This window comes from Marmota marmota, unplaced genomic scaffold, assembly GCF_001458135.2.
Source record: "Marmota marmota marmota unplaced genomic scaffold, marMar, whole genome shotgun sequence".
In the NCBI taxonomy this organism is placed as follows: domain Eukaryota; kingdom Metazoa; phylum Chordata; class Mammalia; order Rodentia; family Sciuridae; genus Marmota; species Marmota marmota.
The window spans coordinates 41,522,526-41,544,006 of record NW_026000174.1 but is presented as its reverse complement, the minus strand read 5'-3'; the positions used below and the strand labels follow the sequence as shown (position 1 = coordinate 41,544,006).

Genomic DNA, 21,481 nt, shown 5'->3' with positions numbered 1-21,481 from the left:
TTGGAATCCATCAGCAAGAAAATAAATGATGCCTCAGTGGGGTTGATTTATAGCACGTTTACACCCACCCCCCATACACACACACCCCAAATTAAGTGCGAATGCGGGTCATGAAAAATGTGTAATTGATTTGCGATGCTGCAAACAAATAAACACAAACAGGTCAGGGTGGAAAAAAACAAACAAAACTTTAACTGAAAAGAAAAGATTTCCAAAGAGGGGGGAAATCGGTGGCCTCCACATCCCCTTCCAATGCTCTCTGGCTCCCTCCTTTCTCGTTCGCTCGAGGAAGGAGCCTGGAAGTCCCCGGGCATAGAGCAGGGAGGCGGCGGCTACTTGGGGCTCGGGCTCCGCTCTGTGGGTTCGGGGATGCCAACGCGCCTGGGAGGCTGACGTCGGGGACGTGGGGCTGTGATGCCCCAACGAGGATGGCGCGGTGTCAGAACCATTGGCCACTGGTGGTCATCAATCAATCCGGGGCTGGGGAAGAGGGAGAGAAAAAAGGCGCCCAGCGGACCCCGGGGCCGCGAGCGCCAGCGCCAATAGTGCCAGCAGCGGCGGCAACAGCGGAGACGACGCGGTGGCAACCGGGACTGAGCGAGTAAGGCAAGCTGGTGCTTCAGGAAGGAAGGGGGAGCTATGGCCCGGACCAGGCAGCCAGGAGCCGGGAGGGCAGGGCAAGTGTGTGTGTGTGTGTGTGTGTGTGTGAGTGTGTGCGAGTGCATGTGTGTGTGTGCAGTAGCTGAAGCCCCTCTCCAACTGCCCACCCTCGATTTAAAACAAACAAACCAATCCAAAGTAGAGAATTCTGCGCCCACCCGCCCCACCATATATAGACTCCACGCATTGTCAGAGGCGCGGGAGAAAAGTCTCGCCCTCCCTCTCCGCAAGAATGTGCCAGCCGGGTGTCCGCAGTGCTGGAGACAAGTTCAGGTGTAAGTGCAATGGGAGGGAGGGAGCTCTGTGGACAGAGGCACGTGGAACTCTATGTCAGCATCCCCTCCAGACTGGCGGAGGAGCCTTGGAGAAGGCATGTGTGCATCGCTCCCGCAAGCAGGGATGAGTAACTGGAAGTGGGCATGAAAGAGTAGAGGCGTGAGTCAAGAAAGCAGTGGATCTGTCGATCTGTGAGGCAGAGGGAGGAGAGAGCAAAATTTGGCGGAGTTGGAACTGGCGAGTTCCAAAGTCCCTTCACGCTGTCGGGCGATGTTCTTGGGGCAAGTGATTAAAATGAGCATCCTTGTTTAAACAAGGAAACCGCGGGCTCCTTTCTCATAGGCTTTGCCAGGCTGTGCAGGGGTAGAGAGGTCAGGAATTGTTGCTTTGAAACTTTCGGTAAATTGGACTTCTGGTGTCTAGGAGGTGGAGACAGTTATTTAATTCTTCAGTTTTTAATCCCTGCACTGCCAGCAGACTTTAAGAGATTTTCCAAGTAGATTCCTGGAAAAGAACATTCCTTGTTGTATAGCGTCAGGGACAGGAGAAGTGACTGCTGTCTAGGAAATGCAAAATGTGCTCACATGATTTTTTGAGAAAAGAAAATTAAACTAACAGCAGTGTGGATGTTTGGCAGTGTCAGTCCCTTTTAGGTTTTTCTTTAGGCGAATTGGCATTTTGTACTGGGTGCCTTTGTTTTGTGGAGCAAATGTGTTGAAATATAAAATGAAAATTAAGAAAATACTTTCTCTGAATATTGTGGTGGTGTAAGCCTGAAGAGGGTGAGATGCACCAAAATATGGTCATTTGGAAGGTTTTGCTACATACATATATGAAGCAAGGTGGTGCAGCCTCTTGATAATTTTAGGTAATATGTCTTCTTGCAAGCATTCCCCCAATTTTCATATGAAGAGAGGTGATTTTGCTGATTGTCCCTTGTCTGAGAGAGTTCACAAAAACAATGTATAAAACAAAAAGCAAGCAAATAAATAGAAAACCCCAAATCCAATCTTTTCCTTGTGTTTGTGCTTAATATTCTTAAGATACGTTCATTTTGAGATATGGGTGGAGGTGAACATAGCATTTTAAAAAAAATAAGTCTTTTCTTGACTTGTCTGTAAAGGTGCTATGAAAGTTTTGAAGCTCTCTGCCTCAGTCTGACATTTTCTTCAAAGGACTCCAGATTAAAGAAGATAGACGCCGCAGGTGCACTGTTTCCATAAAGCATTTGAAAGGGAACATGGCAAAGATGAATTCAAATGAGGTGCCAACCACCCATTTAGCCCTTCAGAGTTCCAGGGGCCTGTGCTTGCTGATGAAAAGATGTTCTATTTGTCTTGCTGGGGCAAAGGTGCAAAGAGGCACAGATATTCACTGACAGAAAAGGCAATCTATAGGTTGATGTTAGGATGGAGAAGACTGTTTAGGAATGTGGCTTGATTGCTTTCTAAGTTCTGTCTCTTCTAGGTTTCAAATAAGAGAACTTGGGAGGGTATCATGCTACCCACTTCAAGACATTGCATAGAAATTTAAATGTTAAGTTTGTATATTTTATTTGTAGGCCACATTCTGTTTAATGAGTTTACTCCAGAAACATTTAAACTTTTTCTGGCACTGAGTGTTACTCTGGGGTCACAGTGGTCTAGACATGAATTTGGTTTCTTTTGCCTCTGAATGTTCCGTATTTCACACAATAGACATTGATGGAAAGAACAGAAGAATTGCCAAGTAATTTTTATACCACTCTCTAATTTATGCAAACACTAAGTTCTCGTAGTCTGAAAATGTGTATTTTTTCCCCCTCTGTGCTTTGATGGATAACATTCTTTTTAATGACAGTCATTTCTATAACAGGAAGATGTTTTCATTTGTATTTACTTTTCAGCGCCACGCAATTATGCAGCTCTGCGCTTCAGTGGTGTCTCAGTACTTTGTGTCTCAAAAGAGAATTACAGTACTTAGAACAGGACTGCAATTTGAAGCAGGTGTTGTGTTTTACTGTTATGCAAAATAACAGTAAAATATAATTGTGGGGAAAATTAAGGAAACAGCTGCAAACTTGGTATGAAAACTGCTACATTATGATTTGTAAGCAGTTCTTATAGATATCTTACATCAGAAGAGCAGGCAAAGATTTTAATTTAGTTAATCCCACTGGCCTGGGTGTCTATCAACTGGTGCTTAAAGGAGTCATACCTCTCATGAAGTCAGGAGGAAGAAAGAGAACCCAAAGTGACACTGTTTAAAATGCCAGAGCACCAGGGATTCATCTCTTGGCAGTGCAGTTGCACATTAGGAGCACAGACAAGGTTTATTTAAATGGCTTTGCTAATATGAAGAAGTCAGTGATTTGAGTAGAACGTTGTGGAATTTCTTAGCCCAGCTAGCATATGGAGGACTACACAAGCCCCGGGTTGTAAAATAATAAAATAAATGGCCTATGGCAGGCCATCTGCCTTTTGCTCGATATTTAAGGTGTTTCATGCCAAATTTAAATCTAATCTTATTATTCTAAATATTTTTATTCGAGATAGCAGCTAAGATTTCTGGAGCTTAATGGTGCACATGGCAAATGTATTCTGATACAGAGCAGTTAAAGAAAGAGTGCTAGTTACCCATGGGTTACCAAAGGGAGTGTTTCCCACTTCTCTCCTGAACTTATCAGTTTCCATGCAAGAATTTGCTTTCCTCCGTCTTTGCACCCTGCCGTAAAAATAGACGTCTTCATTTCTCAATCCAATGTGGCAACTAAAACATTGACATTTATGAAAAGAATGAGAACTAATGGGATTTTTTTAAAAAGATGAAACCAACTAGTGAGAATTATGTAGCACCAAGATGCAGTCAGGACTAAGCTACCTCACTGGTCCATCAGGGCTGGGAGAGAGGAGGTAACGAATGGCATCCAAAGTGGTAGTTCAGTCCCGGATGGATGCCTTTGCCCTTTTCCTGAGTGAACCAGAATGTTTAAAGAAACCGTACTACATTTAGCAAGAAGGATTTACCTTACCATAAAGTTCTTGGCCAGAGAGAAATGCTTATGCATCCTAGGCATTATATATGTTGGGACTGCAAGTGAAAGAAAAGTCACGTGTTAACGTGTGAGTATTAATATAAGTATTATAGTCATGCCCAGGTGTCTGTTAAAAGCACAGGATTTTTATTTACATTTGTCATTGTGGTATATAGATCTTTGAAGCATGGAGATTTCAAGTGATTATGTGACACCAACTTTGTAAAAACCAAACATTCCAATTAGTGGGGAAGGCTTGGAAGAGTCTTCACTTTGAGCACAAACCATTTATAGCTAGACACCATGGCAACTGCGGGTTTGCCCCTTCAGTAATTCACGTTAAGTGCCATAATTATAATTAAAGAGGAAATCTTAGGTTGAACTCCATTGAGATGATGTAGTAGCATCCAGCAATGTCAAATATAGTGAAATGTCCACTCTGAAGTACGAGCAGGGTAGAGAGTTGGGATCCATGGTACCTACAAGGCAACAACATTGATTCACATTTTTCCTGAACCAATTTTGTGTCTAGATGTCAAATTTAATATCTCTGAGCATCTTATTTCTCTTTGTTCTTATTATATATACACACACATATATATTTTTTTCTTCTAGAAACACACAGCGGTATTGATGAGTAAATCCTTGGATTCAGAGGTTGGCTGAAACGAACCATGCCTGCTTCCATCTTTTGCTCCAGAAAGTTGTGAATTGCTCATGCCTATAGGGAGGAAGGATGGCACATGGGATTCCTTCTCAAGGCAAAGTTACCATAACGGTGGATGAGTATAGCTCAAACCCCACCCAGGCATTCACACACTACAACATCAACCAGAGCAGATTCCAGCCGCCACATGTACATATGTAAGTATTGCTCATGAACTTAAAAAAAATATAGCAGTCAAGAGTATAGAAATAAAATAAGAAAGAAAACCATTCTCTTATAGCATTCTGCTAGGGAGAATTAAAAAGTAAATGATTTACAGAACAGATGGGTATCTGTGGTTCCAAATTCAGCCCAGGAGAAATCCTTTACATCTGCGTAACAGTTCAAATTTTAGAGCACTTGCAAGCATAGTTTGACATTGGATATTCAAAGCCTTTGAAGGGTTAAGGTAGGTTGTCTGCATTTTGTAGATAAGAACAGAGAGGTTAAGGTATTTTCTTAATGTTGCACAGGGAATTTTGGCAGCATCTCCTGACCCCTATTTCAGTTTGTTTTGCCCTGTATTACTTGCTTCCATAATGAAATATTTCTTTAAAATTTGTGTAGTTTTTTTCCCACACCTCACCCCACTACCCCTTTACATTCAGCTGGGAAATAGGCCTAATTGGAACTAATTGTCCAGCTACTGCTAAATTCATTGTCTTGCCTGTTGCTAGTGAAACGTGTGCTGCATGCTGCAGGCCTCAAACAATACCGGGTAACAAAGGATTAAGGGACAGTGGAACAGTTGGTTCCAGGAATTGTACTTTTCTCCCACTCCCTAATACTGCTTAAGTCCTGTCTGAGGTTTAAACTGTTTAAGAAGTAAAGTGTGGGAGAAACCCAGAGGCAAGGATTTCGCAGCACCTGGTTGCACACCAACTCTTTTCTGGTCTTCTGCCACAGGATGTGCTGGGCTTTCAGCAGAAGGGGGCCAAAGGTCACCATCTCCCTTGTTTATTCAAGGCCTGGTGCTCATTCTCTATGAGACCCTTCCGATGTCTAACATGAGTCTTTCATAGTAGGACTAAACCTCTTTGAAAACTATTGTATAGTCAAGATAGAAGGGAGGTTAGGACTCTGTTGACTGTTTTTACCACTCCTGGCAGAATTGAACTCTGAGCATGTCCAAGTCACAACCTCCTTCTTTAGTAATTCTTTTATGTGGGCATTTACAAAGAGAGTAGAACTTCTACTGCCCCCACCCCACCACAAATCCTCTCAAATTCGGAAACACTAACCAAACATAAAGGCATTTCCCTTGACTACCTTGATATTAGTATAAATACTAGGATTTTGCTTTGTGAGGATATCCTAAAGAGCCACTCAGTAGCCTATGATAAAATTTATGCAAAGTTGGAAAACTAAAACACCATGCCTGAATAATAAAGAGAAAAGAAAAATAAGAAAAATCATTGCAAATGATTAGAGCTAAACCATTTAAAAGAATTTTATACTTTAAATTAGAATTGGTTCACGATTATGAAGGATTACTAATGTGATTTTAAGGATGAGTTTTTAAGGTGAATAAGATTTGTCTTTGTTAAGATGGCTTTTCTGAACAATAAATATGTGGTCATTTCAGATACTCTTTTTATTCTGTTTCTGTGCATTTTTCTTTCTTGTTTTTGTTCTATGCATGTGTTTTAAAATTTGTACAGCCCATATTTTTGGATACTTTTAATTTGGTTTTGCTGGTGTGACATTGTGTATGAAGGAATCACAAAGAACTTGGTGAATCCTGTTTCCCATCTGGCAGGAGAAGCTATGATTTACCCAGATTCCTGGGAAATGACTTGACGGGGAGGCTCAGCTTGGTCTTCAGGTCTGCAGACATCTGCTCACTTATTCTTGGTCGTAGATTCCACTGATGACCGATGAATGCACAGGGCTATTTTAAAATCACGTAACCTTAGAAATGATCTGCTTAGATCTAGCCATGAAAAATTGGAAGGATCAAATTATACTCCTTTTTGTTGGAAAAAATAAAAGGCCTGAGAAATGAGATTTGCGGTGGCAACTTAGATAGCTGTGTAACCCTTTTATCATACTTCCAACCTAGGAACAGAGGCGTTTTCCAGAGGCTGGTTGCCACATGCCTTTTTTTCTCTTTTATTACCAGTGGGTTTGCCTTCTTACACTCTGCTACAGCCACTCAAGTTGTCACACTGACACCTGAGCACACCTGGGGCTCTCTACCTCTTCTCATAGGTACAGTGTGTTTATCTGATTATCATATGCCTCAAAGCCAGTGTAGACTCCTGCTCTTATATGAAGCCTCTTCTCCCTCTTTCTTCCTAATCCAAAATGACTGTGCCTACCCAACAGGACACCCCATTACTTGGCATTTATTTCATATGACTTGCATTATATTTCTTCAGATCTCTTTCTCTCTCTAGTTGTCTCATCTACATGATTTAATCCTTAAAGTGGGAATTGTACTTCTGAGCAGGTGACAGATGTTCAGATATGCTGATAGATCAATTGATTGGATTATGTATTGAGGTGAGAAATTGTGATTGATGCTTGGAGATTTTCATTGGAATTTTTCTGTCTTGACCTTTTGACTTTGTATGTGTGTTTTGTCAGGAAGTTGACTCACCTTTTCATTGCCTTTCCTTTTCCTTGCAAGAGCCTGCTTGATCTTGTTTTGCAGGCCTGAGGACCTAGCACTGTGACCGGCCCATAGTAGATGTTCAGTTATCTTCATTGAATAGAATCATGTTATATTTCTGCACATGCTATATTAAAGAGCATTGCTCTTAATCTAAGTAGAACTAAAGTGGCTTGAAAATATATATGAAATATCTAATCTAAAAACTTCTTCATTTTTTTTTTTTAAAATTTCAACATGTTTTGGCAGAAATTTGCTCCTTTCCCTAAATGTATTTTGTCTTGTGCATTTGAGTGATTGCTCATTTATTTTGCTCAGGATTCTTGAAACATTTGCTTTTCTTTTTCACTTAACACCTGAGGTCTACGAAGATCTGTGACAGATGACCTAGAGTAGAGTTAAAATCTTGGCTTCTTTAATGGCCCCTTGTTTTCTTTTATACAAGTTCGTGGTGGTAGGTATGGTTGTCTCATCTTAATTAAAGAATATCTCATTTCCCAATTAATTCAATTAGTCCTAACTCAGCTTTGTGACTGACCCTGGGCAATTCATTTACTTCCCTTCTCCAGGCCTCAGTTTACTCCCATGTAAACATGTGCACCAAATAACAGTTAAGGAACTTTTTTAGCTCTGACTTACTAAGATTGCAATTAAGACAGGGCTTATTTGCAAGTTGTTGCTGGGGTGAGGAAACAAAGCTAAAGAAGACCTGGTCCCCACGTTGCAGATCTCAGAGCTGCCATTTCATCTGGTTAGAAGAGGTTTTGGTTTAGTTTTTTTTTTTTTTTTTTTTTTTTAAATTTTTTATTGTGGGTTGTTCAAAACATTACAAATTTCTTGACATATCATATTCCACACTTTGATTCAAGTGGGTTATGAACTCCCACCTTCACCCCATACACAGATTGCAGAATCACATCAGTTACACATCCATTGATTTACATATTGCCATACTAGTGTCTGTTGTGCTCCGCTGCCTTTCCCATCCTCCACCCTCCCCCCTCCCCACCTCTCCCCTCCCCTCCCCTCCTCTCTCTCTACCCCCTCCACTGTATAACCCTGAGGGTCTCCTTCCATTTCCATGCAATTTCCCTTCTCTCTCCCTTTCCCTCCCACCTCTCATCCCTGTTAAATGTTAATCTTCTTCTCCTGCTCTTCGTCCCTACTCTGATCTTAGTTACTCTCCTTATATCAAAGAAGACATTTGGCATTTGTTTTTTAGGGATTGGCTAGCTTCACTTAGCATAATCTGCTCTAATGCCATCCATTTCCCTGTAAATTCTATGATTTTGTCATTTTTTAATGCAGAGTAATACTCCATTGTGTATAAATGCCACATTTTTTTTATCCATTCGTCTATTGAAGGGCATCTAGGTTGGTTCCACAGTCTTGCTATTGTGAACTCTGCTGCTATGAACATCGATGTAGCAGTAGTTTTTATGTAGTTTTTATTTCAGTTCTGACAAGATTGTTAGCAGGCTTTCTGAGAACCATGGCCTTGAATCTGCTTGTGACTTAGGGTAGGTTTCCCCACCCCCCTTAAGAAAGCAAGCCTATATGACTTTGGAAAAGAAAATCAAAGCACAGCTGGAGTTCACAGACCAAAATTTAGCCTAGAATTTGTGTCCCTTCTTACTCAGACTCTTGATCATACTAATAGATGTGATGATTGAAGCCTAACAATTAGCAGGGCTTCGTTTTTCTACAACCCCTTCATCTTTCAAGCAGAATGTTGAGAAAATTATTTTGTATTTTTAATGATGATGGGAGGAGATGCTGAAGGAGCCAATGGAAGTCTGGAAATGCCATGAGGATTTTTTCTGTATGCTTTTAATGACTTTAGGCCTAATAAAATAAAATCGCTCTCAGTTTTCCCATGAAAGTCCCATGTTATGAGAAACCCTTCAGTCTCCCACACACCATGGTGACTACTTACCCTATGAGTGAGGGTCATTGCTCTTTTTTTTTTTTCTTTAAGGATTGGCCATGGGGAGGTTCAAAGTAAATTTTATTTTCAGTTTTAGCTTCTTTCCTTGTCTCTGTTTTTGATTGCTGACAGCCCTGGAAACTTAAATAGCACTTGCTTTTACCCTGGATTTGTGAAGGCAGTGTCACAGAGTGGTCACCTTAGTAGTGGAATCAGTTGGCCAGGTATGAAACCTGGTTACACCACCTGCTGGCTCTATCATCTACCACAGAGAAAAGTCACTTCCCTGAGCTTTCTTGTTCCATCTGTTAAATGGGATTGATGAAAGTAATGCCTGTCTCCAAAGGTTGCCAGGGGGATAAAAGCGAAGGAGTGCCCAGTGGACTCAGATTTACCTGTTATCATTATTTTATTCAATTCTGAGCTTTTAATTCAAATTGTCTCCACCCATTTTGAAAATCAGTGATTGTTAATGAAAGAATAAATAAAAGTCACTGGTGAGTTTTGTCCTGTCTTTCTCAAGGAGCCATTATCAGAAGACACCATGGAGACTTTTCTAGGCGGGATTTTTGGGTGGTTGGGGTCTGCAGGTGTCCTGATGTACAGCTTAGGAGGATCTCACTTACTTCCAATTACTCCCTGAGAGTAGCAGTTCCAAGGGGGAAGGGATTCTGTCAGCCAAGTGCTCCCTTTTGCCTCAGTGGAATGAATGACAGTGGCCTTCCTCCTCCTGGGGTGGATCCTTGGAACCCTGTGCCCTAACTGGTCAGTATCTCAGGTTCCCCACTGATATCTGTGTTTCAAAAAGTTGATGGTCATGGTCAGGATTGAATGCTTAGGCTGAAGAAGGAAGACATGGTAGGGGAGAATGTGGCGTGAAGTCAAGACATTTGTATACAAGTGCTGATCATGCCGTTACTGGCTTGGTCAGGTGACGATGGAGAATCAGGATCTCAGTTTTTTTAAATGAGGTTTAAGATGGTTGTGAATATTAAATGAGATGACGCATACGACGTATAATTATGAAACACGGCACTTAATGAATTGATGTTGTGATAATATCCTAGGTTTTACTAGCTGGTGAACATGATATAAGTATTAATTTTTTCTTTCCAAAATGCTTGGCTGTGTAAACCTGACATGTCCAACATGTGTTCTTGTTGCACTGTGTAGCAGACATCAGCGTTTACTGAGCATCGTTGATCAAAAATGAACTTTCAGGGATGCTGAGTGATCATTCTATGCCAAATTCTTACAGGGTTTTGTTTGTTTGTCTGATCTGAGGTTTCATTCTTATCCAGTTCAAGAATGTGGTAGGAAGTCAGTGTTTGTTTCAGGTCTGTATTAGATATCCTTAGTTGAAAAACAAAGTTACAGGAAAGTATTATAGAAAAATGCCATTTGGTCAAAAAAATGCATGGTTATATATGTAAAAGTATGAAGAAGGATTAATATCAACATTATTGGTGAATATTTAGGGAATAAATTTGGGAATAAGTTTCAGGGAAGGAGTGTTGGCTAATGACCTTTCACTTTTTATTTTATATATTTTTGTATAATTTAAATTGTTTTTATAACAACAAAGTGATAATCTTAAAAAAACACCTTTTTAAAAAAATAATGATAACAATTTAGCTAGTATCCAAATTCTGTTTTGTCAGCAAGGTTTGAATTAAGACTCTTCGGTTTTATGATACAATCAAAGAATAGGCCCATACGAGGTATGGTGGCACATTCCTATAATCCCAGCTACTCAGGAGACTGAGTAAGGAGGTGATTGAGCTCAAGAGTTTGAGATCAGCCTGGGCAACATAGAGTACAGCTCAAAACCCAAACAAGAAGAACAAAAAAAACCCTCCAAACTAAACCAAACCAAATCAAAATGGAGAACAGCAATAACAAATAATACACAAAGCAAAAGCCAAGGAATAAATCCAGGCTATTTGTTGGTTCAATAGAATTCAACTTGCTCACTTCTTAGACTTATAACAAAAGGGAGGTTTTTAAAGAAGTATTTTTGAATCCAGTTTTGGAAGCCAGCAGAGGGTATGGTGTCAGGAAGCAGATAGCTAACTGCAGTGGACTCCCTGACAGTGTTGGAGAAACCCGGATTCTGGCCCTGTGGTGGTCACTGTTAATTAGCTCTGTAATCTGAGCAAGTTGGGCCTCTCTGAATTTTGGGTTCATTACCAATGACCTATAGCATGACCTATAGCATCATCCTCTCTCCTGTTTGTCTAGAATTTTTTCTATTTCTCTCCTTTTCTTCTCTCTACTCAAAAATAAGAACAACAACCCCACACCCTTAGTGAGATTCCATAGGGAAAGAATATGTTAGTGAGACATCATGGGGATGTGATGTCTGGGAGAAGAGAAATGATCTCTATCTCTCACACAGGAAAGAGTAATAGCAACGAATGAATGAAGGTCTGGGACTCTATAAAATGACACTTCACTAACAAGGTAGAAATTTATCCTTTGCTACAGAGCTGGGCTGCATTAGCTGTTTGGAAAAAAAAAATTCTAAACACACATTTCTCTCTTGGTAAGCCACTTTCTCATTCTCATTACAAATTTATCACTGGCCTGCACATTAGCATGGCCATAATTTTTTTTAATGTTTTCAGTCTGAAATTTGTCTTGGAGACACTGAATGGCCCTTTTAGCTTGCACTCATATATAAACACAGGGTATTTTTCTTTTCCTCTCATTTCTTTTTGAAAATAAGTTCTTTTTCCCATACACTCCCTGAGGGTACCGTCTTGTGGTCCGTGACAGTTGGACTTGGTTTTAGAGCCGACTTTTTCTCCTATTTTTCTGTAGATTTCATTGTTTGCATTCAAGCATTAAAAAGGCAATCTAAAATTAGATTTGTTTTTTGTATCCATATGGATTTATTCTTAGACTCCTAGCTGGATGGTGGATCAGTGGGTAGTGATTTGTTGTTGTTTTGTTTTGTTTATTAGCTACTCGACTTTCAGGGAGGTTAAAGAATTTTGACACATAAAATGGATCCTTTGTCTTCTAGGTTATATGTGGATTTCAAATTCTGAAATGGTTACCTACTTCCTAGTGATACAGAAAGATCATAGAGAGAGTGTGGCCACAGCAGTGGATGGTCAAGGTCTAACACTGGGGAACTATAAGATTGCTTCCCTTGGACTGAATCTTTTTCCTTCTTTACATAACCTTTTTGTTTTAAACTTCTTTTATGGAGATGTTTTGATAAAGTGGCAAGAAAACCTAAAAAGGAAGCAGTGCACTAGGTGCTGTGCATTTGAGACATATTCAATTTTAATTCTGAGATTTTAGAGCCTACCAAAAAGAGATTTTTAAGATGTCAAAACAAAGCTAATGACACTCAACCTATCCCATCTTGCACAACACACTCTAGGTGGTTCTGATCTGTTTCCAAAATGGGGGGGGGGGGAAGCTCACTGCGTTTTGGATTGTTCAGTGTGTTTTTCTTTCTTTTCTCTATTTCCTTAGCTCTCTCCTCCTCGTGTATTTCTCCCCTTTAGACTCTCATAGTAGCTGTCCTGGCCTTGATGGGCTATTATTTCAATATCAGTCTGGGAAAAACTGCCACACTTGGGTAGACCACCATGGTAGTCTCTCCCTCTCTCTTTCCCTCTCTCTCTCTCTCTTTTTTTTTAATTCAACATGTAAACGTATTCTTGCAGGTTCTATGTGGAAATACTAATTCTGCATGGAGGAAACGGTTGGATTTGTTGGTTCTTGCATTGTTTGGATCTGCATATTGTTTATTTTGCATTAATTTTTTCTCTTTTTCTTCAAATTCGGTCCCTGTAAAAGGGTAAAATATTTTTGGCATATAATACAATGCAAGTTTTTCATTTTTTGTTCCTTACCATCCATCAAAAAATAAGCTTCTCTAGTTGGTTTAAATTGTTTGGTGCAGTTTTTATTTTGCATTAAAGCTGTCAAAACTGTTAAAAATGAAAAAGAAACTAATATCGCCATTCAATGGAGAAAACAGATACATTTTTAGGACTTGATAGTGTTGAGGTTTAAAATTCTGAGTGGGAATCAGACCATTGTTCCTTGGTCAGCAGTGGCTTCTTTAAAAGATTGCAGGACTCTGCTCAAACCCATTTATTTCTTGTACAGCCAGCCTCTGAAACCTTCCAGCTCAAAGATTTGATAATTCTTGGATTAGACAAATGTCTTTTTCCATCTTGCTGTGGGCTTTTTTGGCATTTATATTGATTGGCTAAAAAATGAGGCTTCCTTGTACTTGGTTTGAGATATTTGTGCCATAGACCGAGTTTCAAACCTCTTGCATGTTGTACACTTAGTTTAAAATGTGTTTTGAACAGACTTAAAGCGGAAATCAAGAAAAAAATTAAATCTTCCACCAGCTAAGCAGCCTCAGCATGCTTCCCTAATTTCCTGAAAGGTTTAGCCTTTCACGATGACATAGACATTTTACCAGCTCTATTTAAAGTCTTGAGTTGGGGATTTTTTTTTTCCCATTTTGATTCATTTTGCTTTGCTCTAAGACTTCCGAGATAACCATAGAAGCCTATCAAACTGTATGAGTTTTTTAATCACAAAATGTTTTTCTTTGTTTTTATGATTTTATATTTAATATATTTTACTTTAAAAAATTTTATGACTTTTGTGTCTTGGACCTGCTTGTTTAGTGTTATGGTCTAAATTTTTGTATTGCTTCAAAATTCATATGCTGAAACCCTAATCTGCAAGGCAATGGTATTAGGAGGTGATTAGTTTATGACAGTGGACCCCCCCACACCCAAAATGGGATTAGCACCCTTAAAGAGAGGCCCAGGTGAGATCCCTTGACCTTACACCATATGAGGTTACAGTGAAAAGATGGCTATCAATGAACTAGGGAGATGGGACCTCACCAGAGATTGAATCAACCTTGATCTTGGACTTTCTAGTCTCCAGAATTATGGGAAATAAAAATTCCTATTGTTTATAAATTACAGTTTTTAAAAAAACCAATATTTTCTTACAGCAGCATGAACATACTAGGGCAGGCAGGTAAGGATTATGATGAGGGAATTTTGTACGAAGAAAAATATTGGAGAAATAGGGGCGTTTGTGAAGGCGGGGGAGAGAGAAAGAGGAGAATATAGTGATAGAGTGGATATATTAGTGAAATCATAACTCTTTCTTGGCTATAGTGATGTTTCTGACCTTGGCTTTGGCACCAGAAGAGGGTCAGTTTCCATAAACTTTGTTTGACAGGGAGATGAGTTAAAATCCTACTTTGGCTAATCCTGGTAAGCACCCAGCTTAGCATGCCAAAGGATCTAGCAGTCCAAAGGGTTGGGATGGCAATTTTTGACATGTTGGCCTGTTTTGCTCTCTGAGGTGGAACATTTTTAAAGTTCTTTTTAGGTAATTCAAAACTTCAGGTTTGGATTTCAATATTAAAAAAAAAAAAATCCATTTGACAAACAGTGAACTATGAACCGGCTCTTGAGAGATGTAAGAACATTTGAAGTTGTGGTTTCCCAAGGTTCGCCATCTGTTCGTGTCTAGGAGACTTACCATATGTCCGCTCACATCCTGACTTTTACAGGTTAACTTGTTTTCTCTTTGTTCTTAACCCCCAGATTTTGGGCACAGCTGGTAGCACTGAAACCTATTTTGACTCAACAAACTTAAAGAAGAATGGGGAGGGGTGAAACTTTGGGTGTTAACTCTTAAAGGGTATTGGTCCCTAATTCTTAATTCTTCTATACTACAGTTCAAAGAAGAGTCTAATATTTTCCCCATGTGGAATATAAAGGTTTGGTCCAGTCTGTGGGCTTCGTTCTACACTAGCTCCCAGCCCATCCTGAGGATTGGGAAGAGAAAGAATAACCTTGTGGGAGGTGGTGCCTCTCTGTGGCGGAGGGCTCCTCTGGTTTGTGTCTTCCCATCTCGACCCCACCACGATGTTAATGGCAGTCGGCACGCTTCACTGTTTATCTTGGAATTTGATACCATCATCTTGGCAACCAAATGGGGACCCTTACTGCTCAGATTGTTTGTCATTTGTTGTTAATTATCTGTTACCATAAATTCTGTACTTTGAGGAAAAAGGGAATGTTTTGAAATATTTCTTTCAACATGTAAGTGGAGCTTCATTTTCTGTGGACAAAAACAGAGAGAGAGAAAAAAAAAAGAAAAAAGAAAAAAGAAAAAGAAATGAACCCTTTTGGGAACTCAGAGCAATCAAATGCCCCCCGGGTTTTTCAGACAGGGTCTGTTAGATCCCACTCATTCAGCCAGGATTTGCACTGAAAGAACCTTTGCAAATTCAGCAGTGGTCTGCTGTGGTGAGAGGTACCCCTGTAGGAGGAGAAGAACAGCCTAACTATATTTAGGGGCTTTGCTTTTTAACGGGAGCTCTTTCTGCTGTCATGGTGGTTTGTGTGAGCTGGGGTCAGTTCCCTTCAGATGGCTGGCTCCTCCTTTTCGAAGGTTATTAAGGTAGAGCCCTCCAAAGTGAAAAGTGGCTTCTGCTTACCTGCCTTCATGAGGTGTTGATTTTGTCAAGTGTGGAATGAAAATGAGTTTTTTGGCCATTAGTGTATTTTTGTTGAGCTCTCAGACTCTGTAGGGAGGTCATGTGGCATGTGATAGCACCGTTTTGCAAGGTGCTGTACCCCAGGCTGCAGGAGCCCCTGCTGTACTCAGTATTTTAATAGAGAGAGAGAAAGACACGGAGAGGGAGAGAATATGAGCATTTGTGTTTTGGACTGGAGAGTTTGGGAGTGCAGTGATTGTTGCTAAGCAGAAATCTGGGCACAATTAAAAATACAAAAAAAATGAAATCATTTAAGAAGTTATAAAAACAGTGTATCCAGAATTTACTTTGCCCCTTGCCCCCTGTCCTTCTTGCATATGTTCACTTATCTTCTCTGCGACTAATGACTAATCTTTATAGTGGGGATCTTGGTATGCTTTGAAAGATAGCGGTGTGGTTGTAAGTTAAGCACAGTGCAGGGTCTGTAAATCAGGGATGGCAGCTACTGTTATCAATAATATTGGTTATCTTGATTGCTTCTGTAGCATTAACACTTGAGCTTCAGCACTTTCAGGGGTGGCATATGGTCCGTTATCACCAGAACTATTTTTTTTCATGCCATTAAGTTTGGTGCATCTGTTTTCTTCTTGTCAAGTAGTTTTTAGGGTTGTGCTGTCTCCCATGGGATTCTGTACTTGGAGGCGGATGGGAGTCCCTGTTAACCTACTGATAGCCAGGGGCACAGGCTTAGTCAACACTTACCTCAGCTTCCTGCAGGCTGCCTGGGACCATGTGACTCTCAGTGATCTGTCTTTTGCTGGACTTGTGGTGTTTGCCTCGGTGAAGATATTCTTCCCAGATTCATAAGCAATTAAGCTAATAGTGTTATCCCTGAAATAAAGCACTGTTTCTAAACACTTTGATATTCTTTTTATTTCTTCTCTTTCACTGTTTTTCAAAAGTGCTAAGGTGGGTGCATGTGCCCTGTTTTAGACCACGGATGACAATCAAACTTTAAGAAGTGAGTATTGAATGTGTTAAGTTAGTGACTTAGTAAGTGGTGAGGATAGAGACGAGGGGAAGGATAGTGGGAATTGGGGGGAAAGGGATCTTCTGATTGCTCTGGGGGAGGTTGGGAAAGGGATTTAACACTTTGGATTTTTTAGAAGCCATTAAAAGTCTGATGGGATCAGGTTACTTGACTGCACATCTGAAACATGAAACTCCTGTCCTAAACCATGCAATTGAGTTAAGCTCAAAATTCAAGGCCTCCCTCTAAGACTGGCCTCTGGGTGAGCCTCATTGTTGATCACAGAATTATTTCCTCTGAGAAGAGCAAGACTACAGTGAGGTTTTTATGGCCAATTTAGCTGTTCATTGGTGCCAGCCAGACATTTGGCAACAGTTAGTGCCAGCTTTGGTGATCTGTCCACCGATTTTTCCCAAGGTCTTCAACACCGTCTGGATTCGGTGCTGACATTGAAGGAAAGATGCATTGTAAGTGCAGCTCTCCATGCACACCTCCTGAATTTTTATTTTTATTAAGTGGAAAGGTACTGAGAGGTGCAGGGTAGCAGCATCCTGAGCCACTATCTTCAACTTGGAGGCTCTGAATGACCTTGGCAGTGGTCTTCTCTGAGTGCTATTTTCTTGTCCACCTTTGTTATTTTTTTAGGGCTGCCCCTGCCCCTCTCTCTGAATTAGTTGGTTTCTCACATGTACTCACCATTAAAAATAAAAAAATAAAAAAACAAAAAGAAGAAGCCATTTGAGAAGTTATAAAAACTATATCCATGTGTTCAGGGTACCTACAAGTACTGCTTTACCTTGATTCTACTTGTTTTAAATATATCTTCAAATTGCTTGTGAAAGACCTACCATTCACTAGGCTGTAAGAGTTATGAAGACAGCAACTCCCTCTATTTTTATTCATTTATTTTGTTGTCTACATCCTCAGCGTGTGTCACAGTGCTAGGCGCTATTGTAGAAACTCCACAAATACCTGTTGAATGAATGACTGAAAGTTGAGTTTGCGAGGATTCAAAGGATTAACGTGTTTCCTCAAAAAAAAAAAATGGTACTCCCTTGTTATAGTCATCCATTCATTTTGAGAACATGCATGTAGACTTGACAGTATTCTTGGCTTTAAAAAAAGGGTAACTTATATAAGTCTCCCGTGTCTTTTTCAGGATGGAGCTGGATGAAACTCAGAGTGAGTATTTCTGATACTCCTACACTAATGCTGTGATCTATTCTGCCTTCAGTTGACTCTTGATTTGATTGTAGTAAACTCATTCTAACATAGGAAAAATATCAAAGATTCACTTTTGACTTGACCCTTTGGGTTTCCTATATAGTTATATACCTTAAAAACTGGGGCATTAGAGAGTATATTGTTTTAACTCCTTATAAAGTGCTCTGTTATAGATCCTATTGGGAGTCAACAATTATTGGATAAAAGTATGAAACGGATGGAGATTTATTTCAGCCCACTTAGCAGGAGTCTGAGTGACAATTGCTCTGAGTTTACTTGAAATGAAAACAGGTCATCTGTCAGCACAGGAATCATGTATTTTGCATAAGGCAAACCAGTTTTATTCAGTACTCTTATGATTTACAAACTCTTAAAAGCTCTTTATATAAAACAACTGTTTTGACAGAAGTCTGTGATTTGGGTTAAATACAGATAAAATTATTGAAACAACAGTGGTGTTGTTGCAATTGAAACTCTTTAAAAATTGACTTAAAGGGAAAGCAAATTAAATTCCAAGGAAGTATGTGATGGCATTCTAATTATGGGTGACTAAACTACAAACTCCATGAAAATCAAATGATCAGAAAAAGAAAAACAAAAAAACACCTGGTACAAAGTACCACGCTTAAGGATGAATTTTACATGGAACAGAAATTCAAAGAGGTGAGATAATAAGAAAATGAAGTTTGCATTGCAATCCTTTCTGGGGCAGGAAGTTTTTAATTTAGGTGACTTCAGTCCCCTCCCTCTTTTTCCCCCTGGCTGTACCTGCTGCTGTTGGTGTTTTGTAATTAGGCTTTCTGGAGATGCCCTTTGGCTGTAGACCTAATTGAGTCTCTGAACTTGAGTGCAGGGTTAGAGTTGGGGGAGCTTTGTGCCCTGCAGGTAGAAGCCCTTTGATGGACCTGCCTCTTTGATAAGTACCTGTAGTGACTGGCGGTGACATTGTTTAGGTAGAGTGTGGTGTAGTAATTGAGGAGTCAGTGCTCCATAGTATATGAAAATCTTTCTTTAAAATAGGGAAGACACCAAAATCCACATGCGCAATTTAAATGAGCCTGTATTCTGCATTATAAATATGCACCGGATGCCAAGTAGAAAACCGGAACACTCTCTCAGGATGCTGTTAGGGCCAAGCGGAATCTCATTAGGGACAGCTTCAAAGATCAGTTCCTCGTGTCCATAAAAACAAGTGTAAATTATCTGGTGTGCGCCTGCTGTTAGCAGTGCCGTGTTGCATTATGCATGATTCAAGATTGCACAGAGGAGACACAGGCTGCGCAGAGTTCCACAATATATGTGGGGATTTCGCCACCTTTTTTTTTTTTTTTGGTGCTGAGTCCTACATTTTGGAAATTTATTGGTGTGTTTCAGTTAATGGAGGGTGCCATATATAACCTACTCCTACATTTTTGATGAATTGGAGTCAGTTCACAGAGGCATGATAAGGCCTGAATTGTTTATATAAATCGCCAAATCTACTTAGATTTATATATCTTGTTTGCTCACATATGGAGTCAGATTAGGGTGCTGCAGAGGTATTCGGGGCACACAGACTTGGGCATATTGGTTTCACTCATTTTCTCCTCTTTTTTGGTCTCTTGGTTAGATTTTTAAAATAAGTGTTCATATACGGTAAATTAAGAAAATCTAGTCAAGATTAACATATAGGACTTTTAACAATTGTGGAATAAATTTTAAGGGTCTAGAAATATAGTCCCAAACTCTCTTGCCCAAGGAAGCAGAGAAGTGAGAGTGTACTATATGAGAACATGGACTCTAGAATTATAGTCCCAAAGCGTGAGTCTTCGTCTGCCTTTTACTACCTGTGTGGCTTTGGGCAGTTTCTTCACCTCTCTGGGCTCTCATCTGTAAATGGGGGCAAAATGATGTTCCTCAAAGGGTTGTGGTAAAGATTAAATCACTTGATTTAAACTACAGCATTTCCAGGAATATAGTAAGTCTTATTTCATGTTTGTCCTTGCTAATGTCATCATTATTATTACTAGAAGGTAGAAATTCTTCCAGTACAGCTGGGATGTCTAGGTATGAACATCCAGAGCTCAAGTTTACAAGCTTACTTGGGCTTTAGTGGATGTTCAAACATGCAGGCTGAGGGCAGGCAAAATCAGAGAACAGTTACCTGGGGAGGAGAAGCCACTAAAAGTATAAAATACTTAAAGTATTTTATTCTTAAAGTGTCTCTTTCTGGCCTATGTGATCCAGAAACCAAGAAATGTAGGAAAATATAATATAAAGAAATGGCAAGAGAGAGGCTGCTTTTCTCTGGCCAGAGTGGAAGACGTTTGTTCATCTCTTTTTCCCAGTTGTCTTGTCCCCAAACAGAGCAGCACAAGGGAGAAAGATCAAAAGACCAGGGTCACCAGGCTTATGCATAAACACATTGGCAGCAATTACTGCTGTTTTGAAATTTACAGTTGCAAATAAAAGGGGATTAGTGACCGGTTTCAATATTTTGCTTTCTAGACTAGAAGCTCTGTAAGGGCAGGATTGATGCTGCTCATCTTCTTCAATCCTCCATGGTGTCCACGGGCTCAGTCATTAGATACATCTGCACCAACTCAATTAACAGCCTTCAGGGTCTGTGTATTTTCTCTGTTGTTTTGTCCTCCCAGTCAGTTTTCTCTAAACTCATAATCTCCACGTCGTCTTCAGAGTCATCCCTCCTATTAATATGCTCACTCAGGCACTAGTTTATTGCCCACCTTGCTTAAGTTCAGAGCCCCTCCTTGTTGGGTGTCACTGAACATGTTACAGCCAGTGAATCCATCATACTTTTTGGAGGTAGTGTGGGGCGAGGGAGCATGGCTGTCTTGCTTATCCTTTTACCTCCAATGCATACCACAGTGCTAACACAGAAACTGTTACTGATGAGCAGATGGATGAAAGAATGTCTTCTTGGGTTTAGCAGTCAGAAAAACAGAACTGTCATCCCCCCAGTCCCTGTTGGCTAGGGAAACAACCAAATGCATCAGTATTAAATATATTTGATAAAATAATCATGTATGTATTATTAATAATCAGATATCAAACCATTAAAAAATACGTGTGTACTGTCTAACTGTGAGGGAAAAAGAAGCAGAGATTTTTACATAGGGCCTATTGGCAGCCCAGAGGGGTTGAATGACCCACAGAATCACACAGGGTTGCTGATTTTCAGCACAGTGTGGCTCTTTACGACCTATAATGTGATGTAGGTACTTAAGGAACTTATACTTTGGGGTAGACAATAAATGCTAGCTAGGTAAGAGATGTGAGGAAGAAGTTCTGGAAGAACTCGTGTATAGTAGACCTTGTTGGGGACTTGGTTCTACCAAGTTGCTTTACAATATTTCATTGTTATTTCATAATTTTCCCCTCTGGACATGTACCAGAATAGTCAAAGAGGATTCAGGCCTGATTCTTCTCCTATGCCTGAAAGAAGGTAGGGTCCCCATAAGGGACAAGCTGCAAATGAAAACTTCAAAGTAGCAGAAGCAGCTATTTTACCACGTGCCCTGGA

General features: G+C 40.1%; 1 protein-coding gene across 5 annotated transcripts in view; it reads left to right on the top strand.

The window, feature by feature from the left end:
* The first annotated feature begins 201 nt into the window (after nucleotides 1–201).
* Mpped2 (metallophosphoesterase domain containing 2) overlaps nucleotides 202–21,481 on the top strand; it is a 172,226-nt gene continuing 150,946 nt past the window's right edge. Inside the window, exons 1-2 of one of the 5 annotated variants that reach the window (XM_048788527.1) lie at nucleotides 202–601; nucleotides 4,565–4,813. In XM_048788527.1, the coding sequence (XP_048644484.1) occupies nucleotides 4,686–4,813 (128 nt within the window). In that variant the 5' untranslated portion in view covers nucleotides 202–601; nucleotides 4,565–4,685. Of the gene's footprint in view, nucleotides 602–660; nucleotides 936–4,564; nucleotides 4,814–17,893; nucleotides 17,917–21,481 lie in introns of those variants that run through there. The other 4 variants (XM_048788529.1, XM_048788530.1, XM_048788533.1 and 1 more) reach the window with 4 other exon arrangements.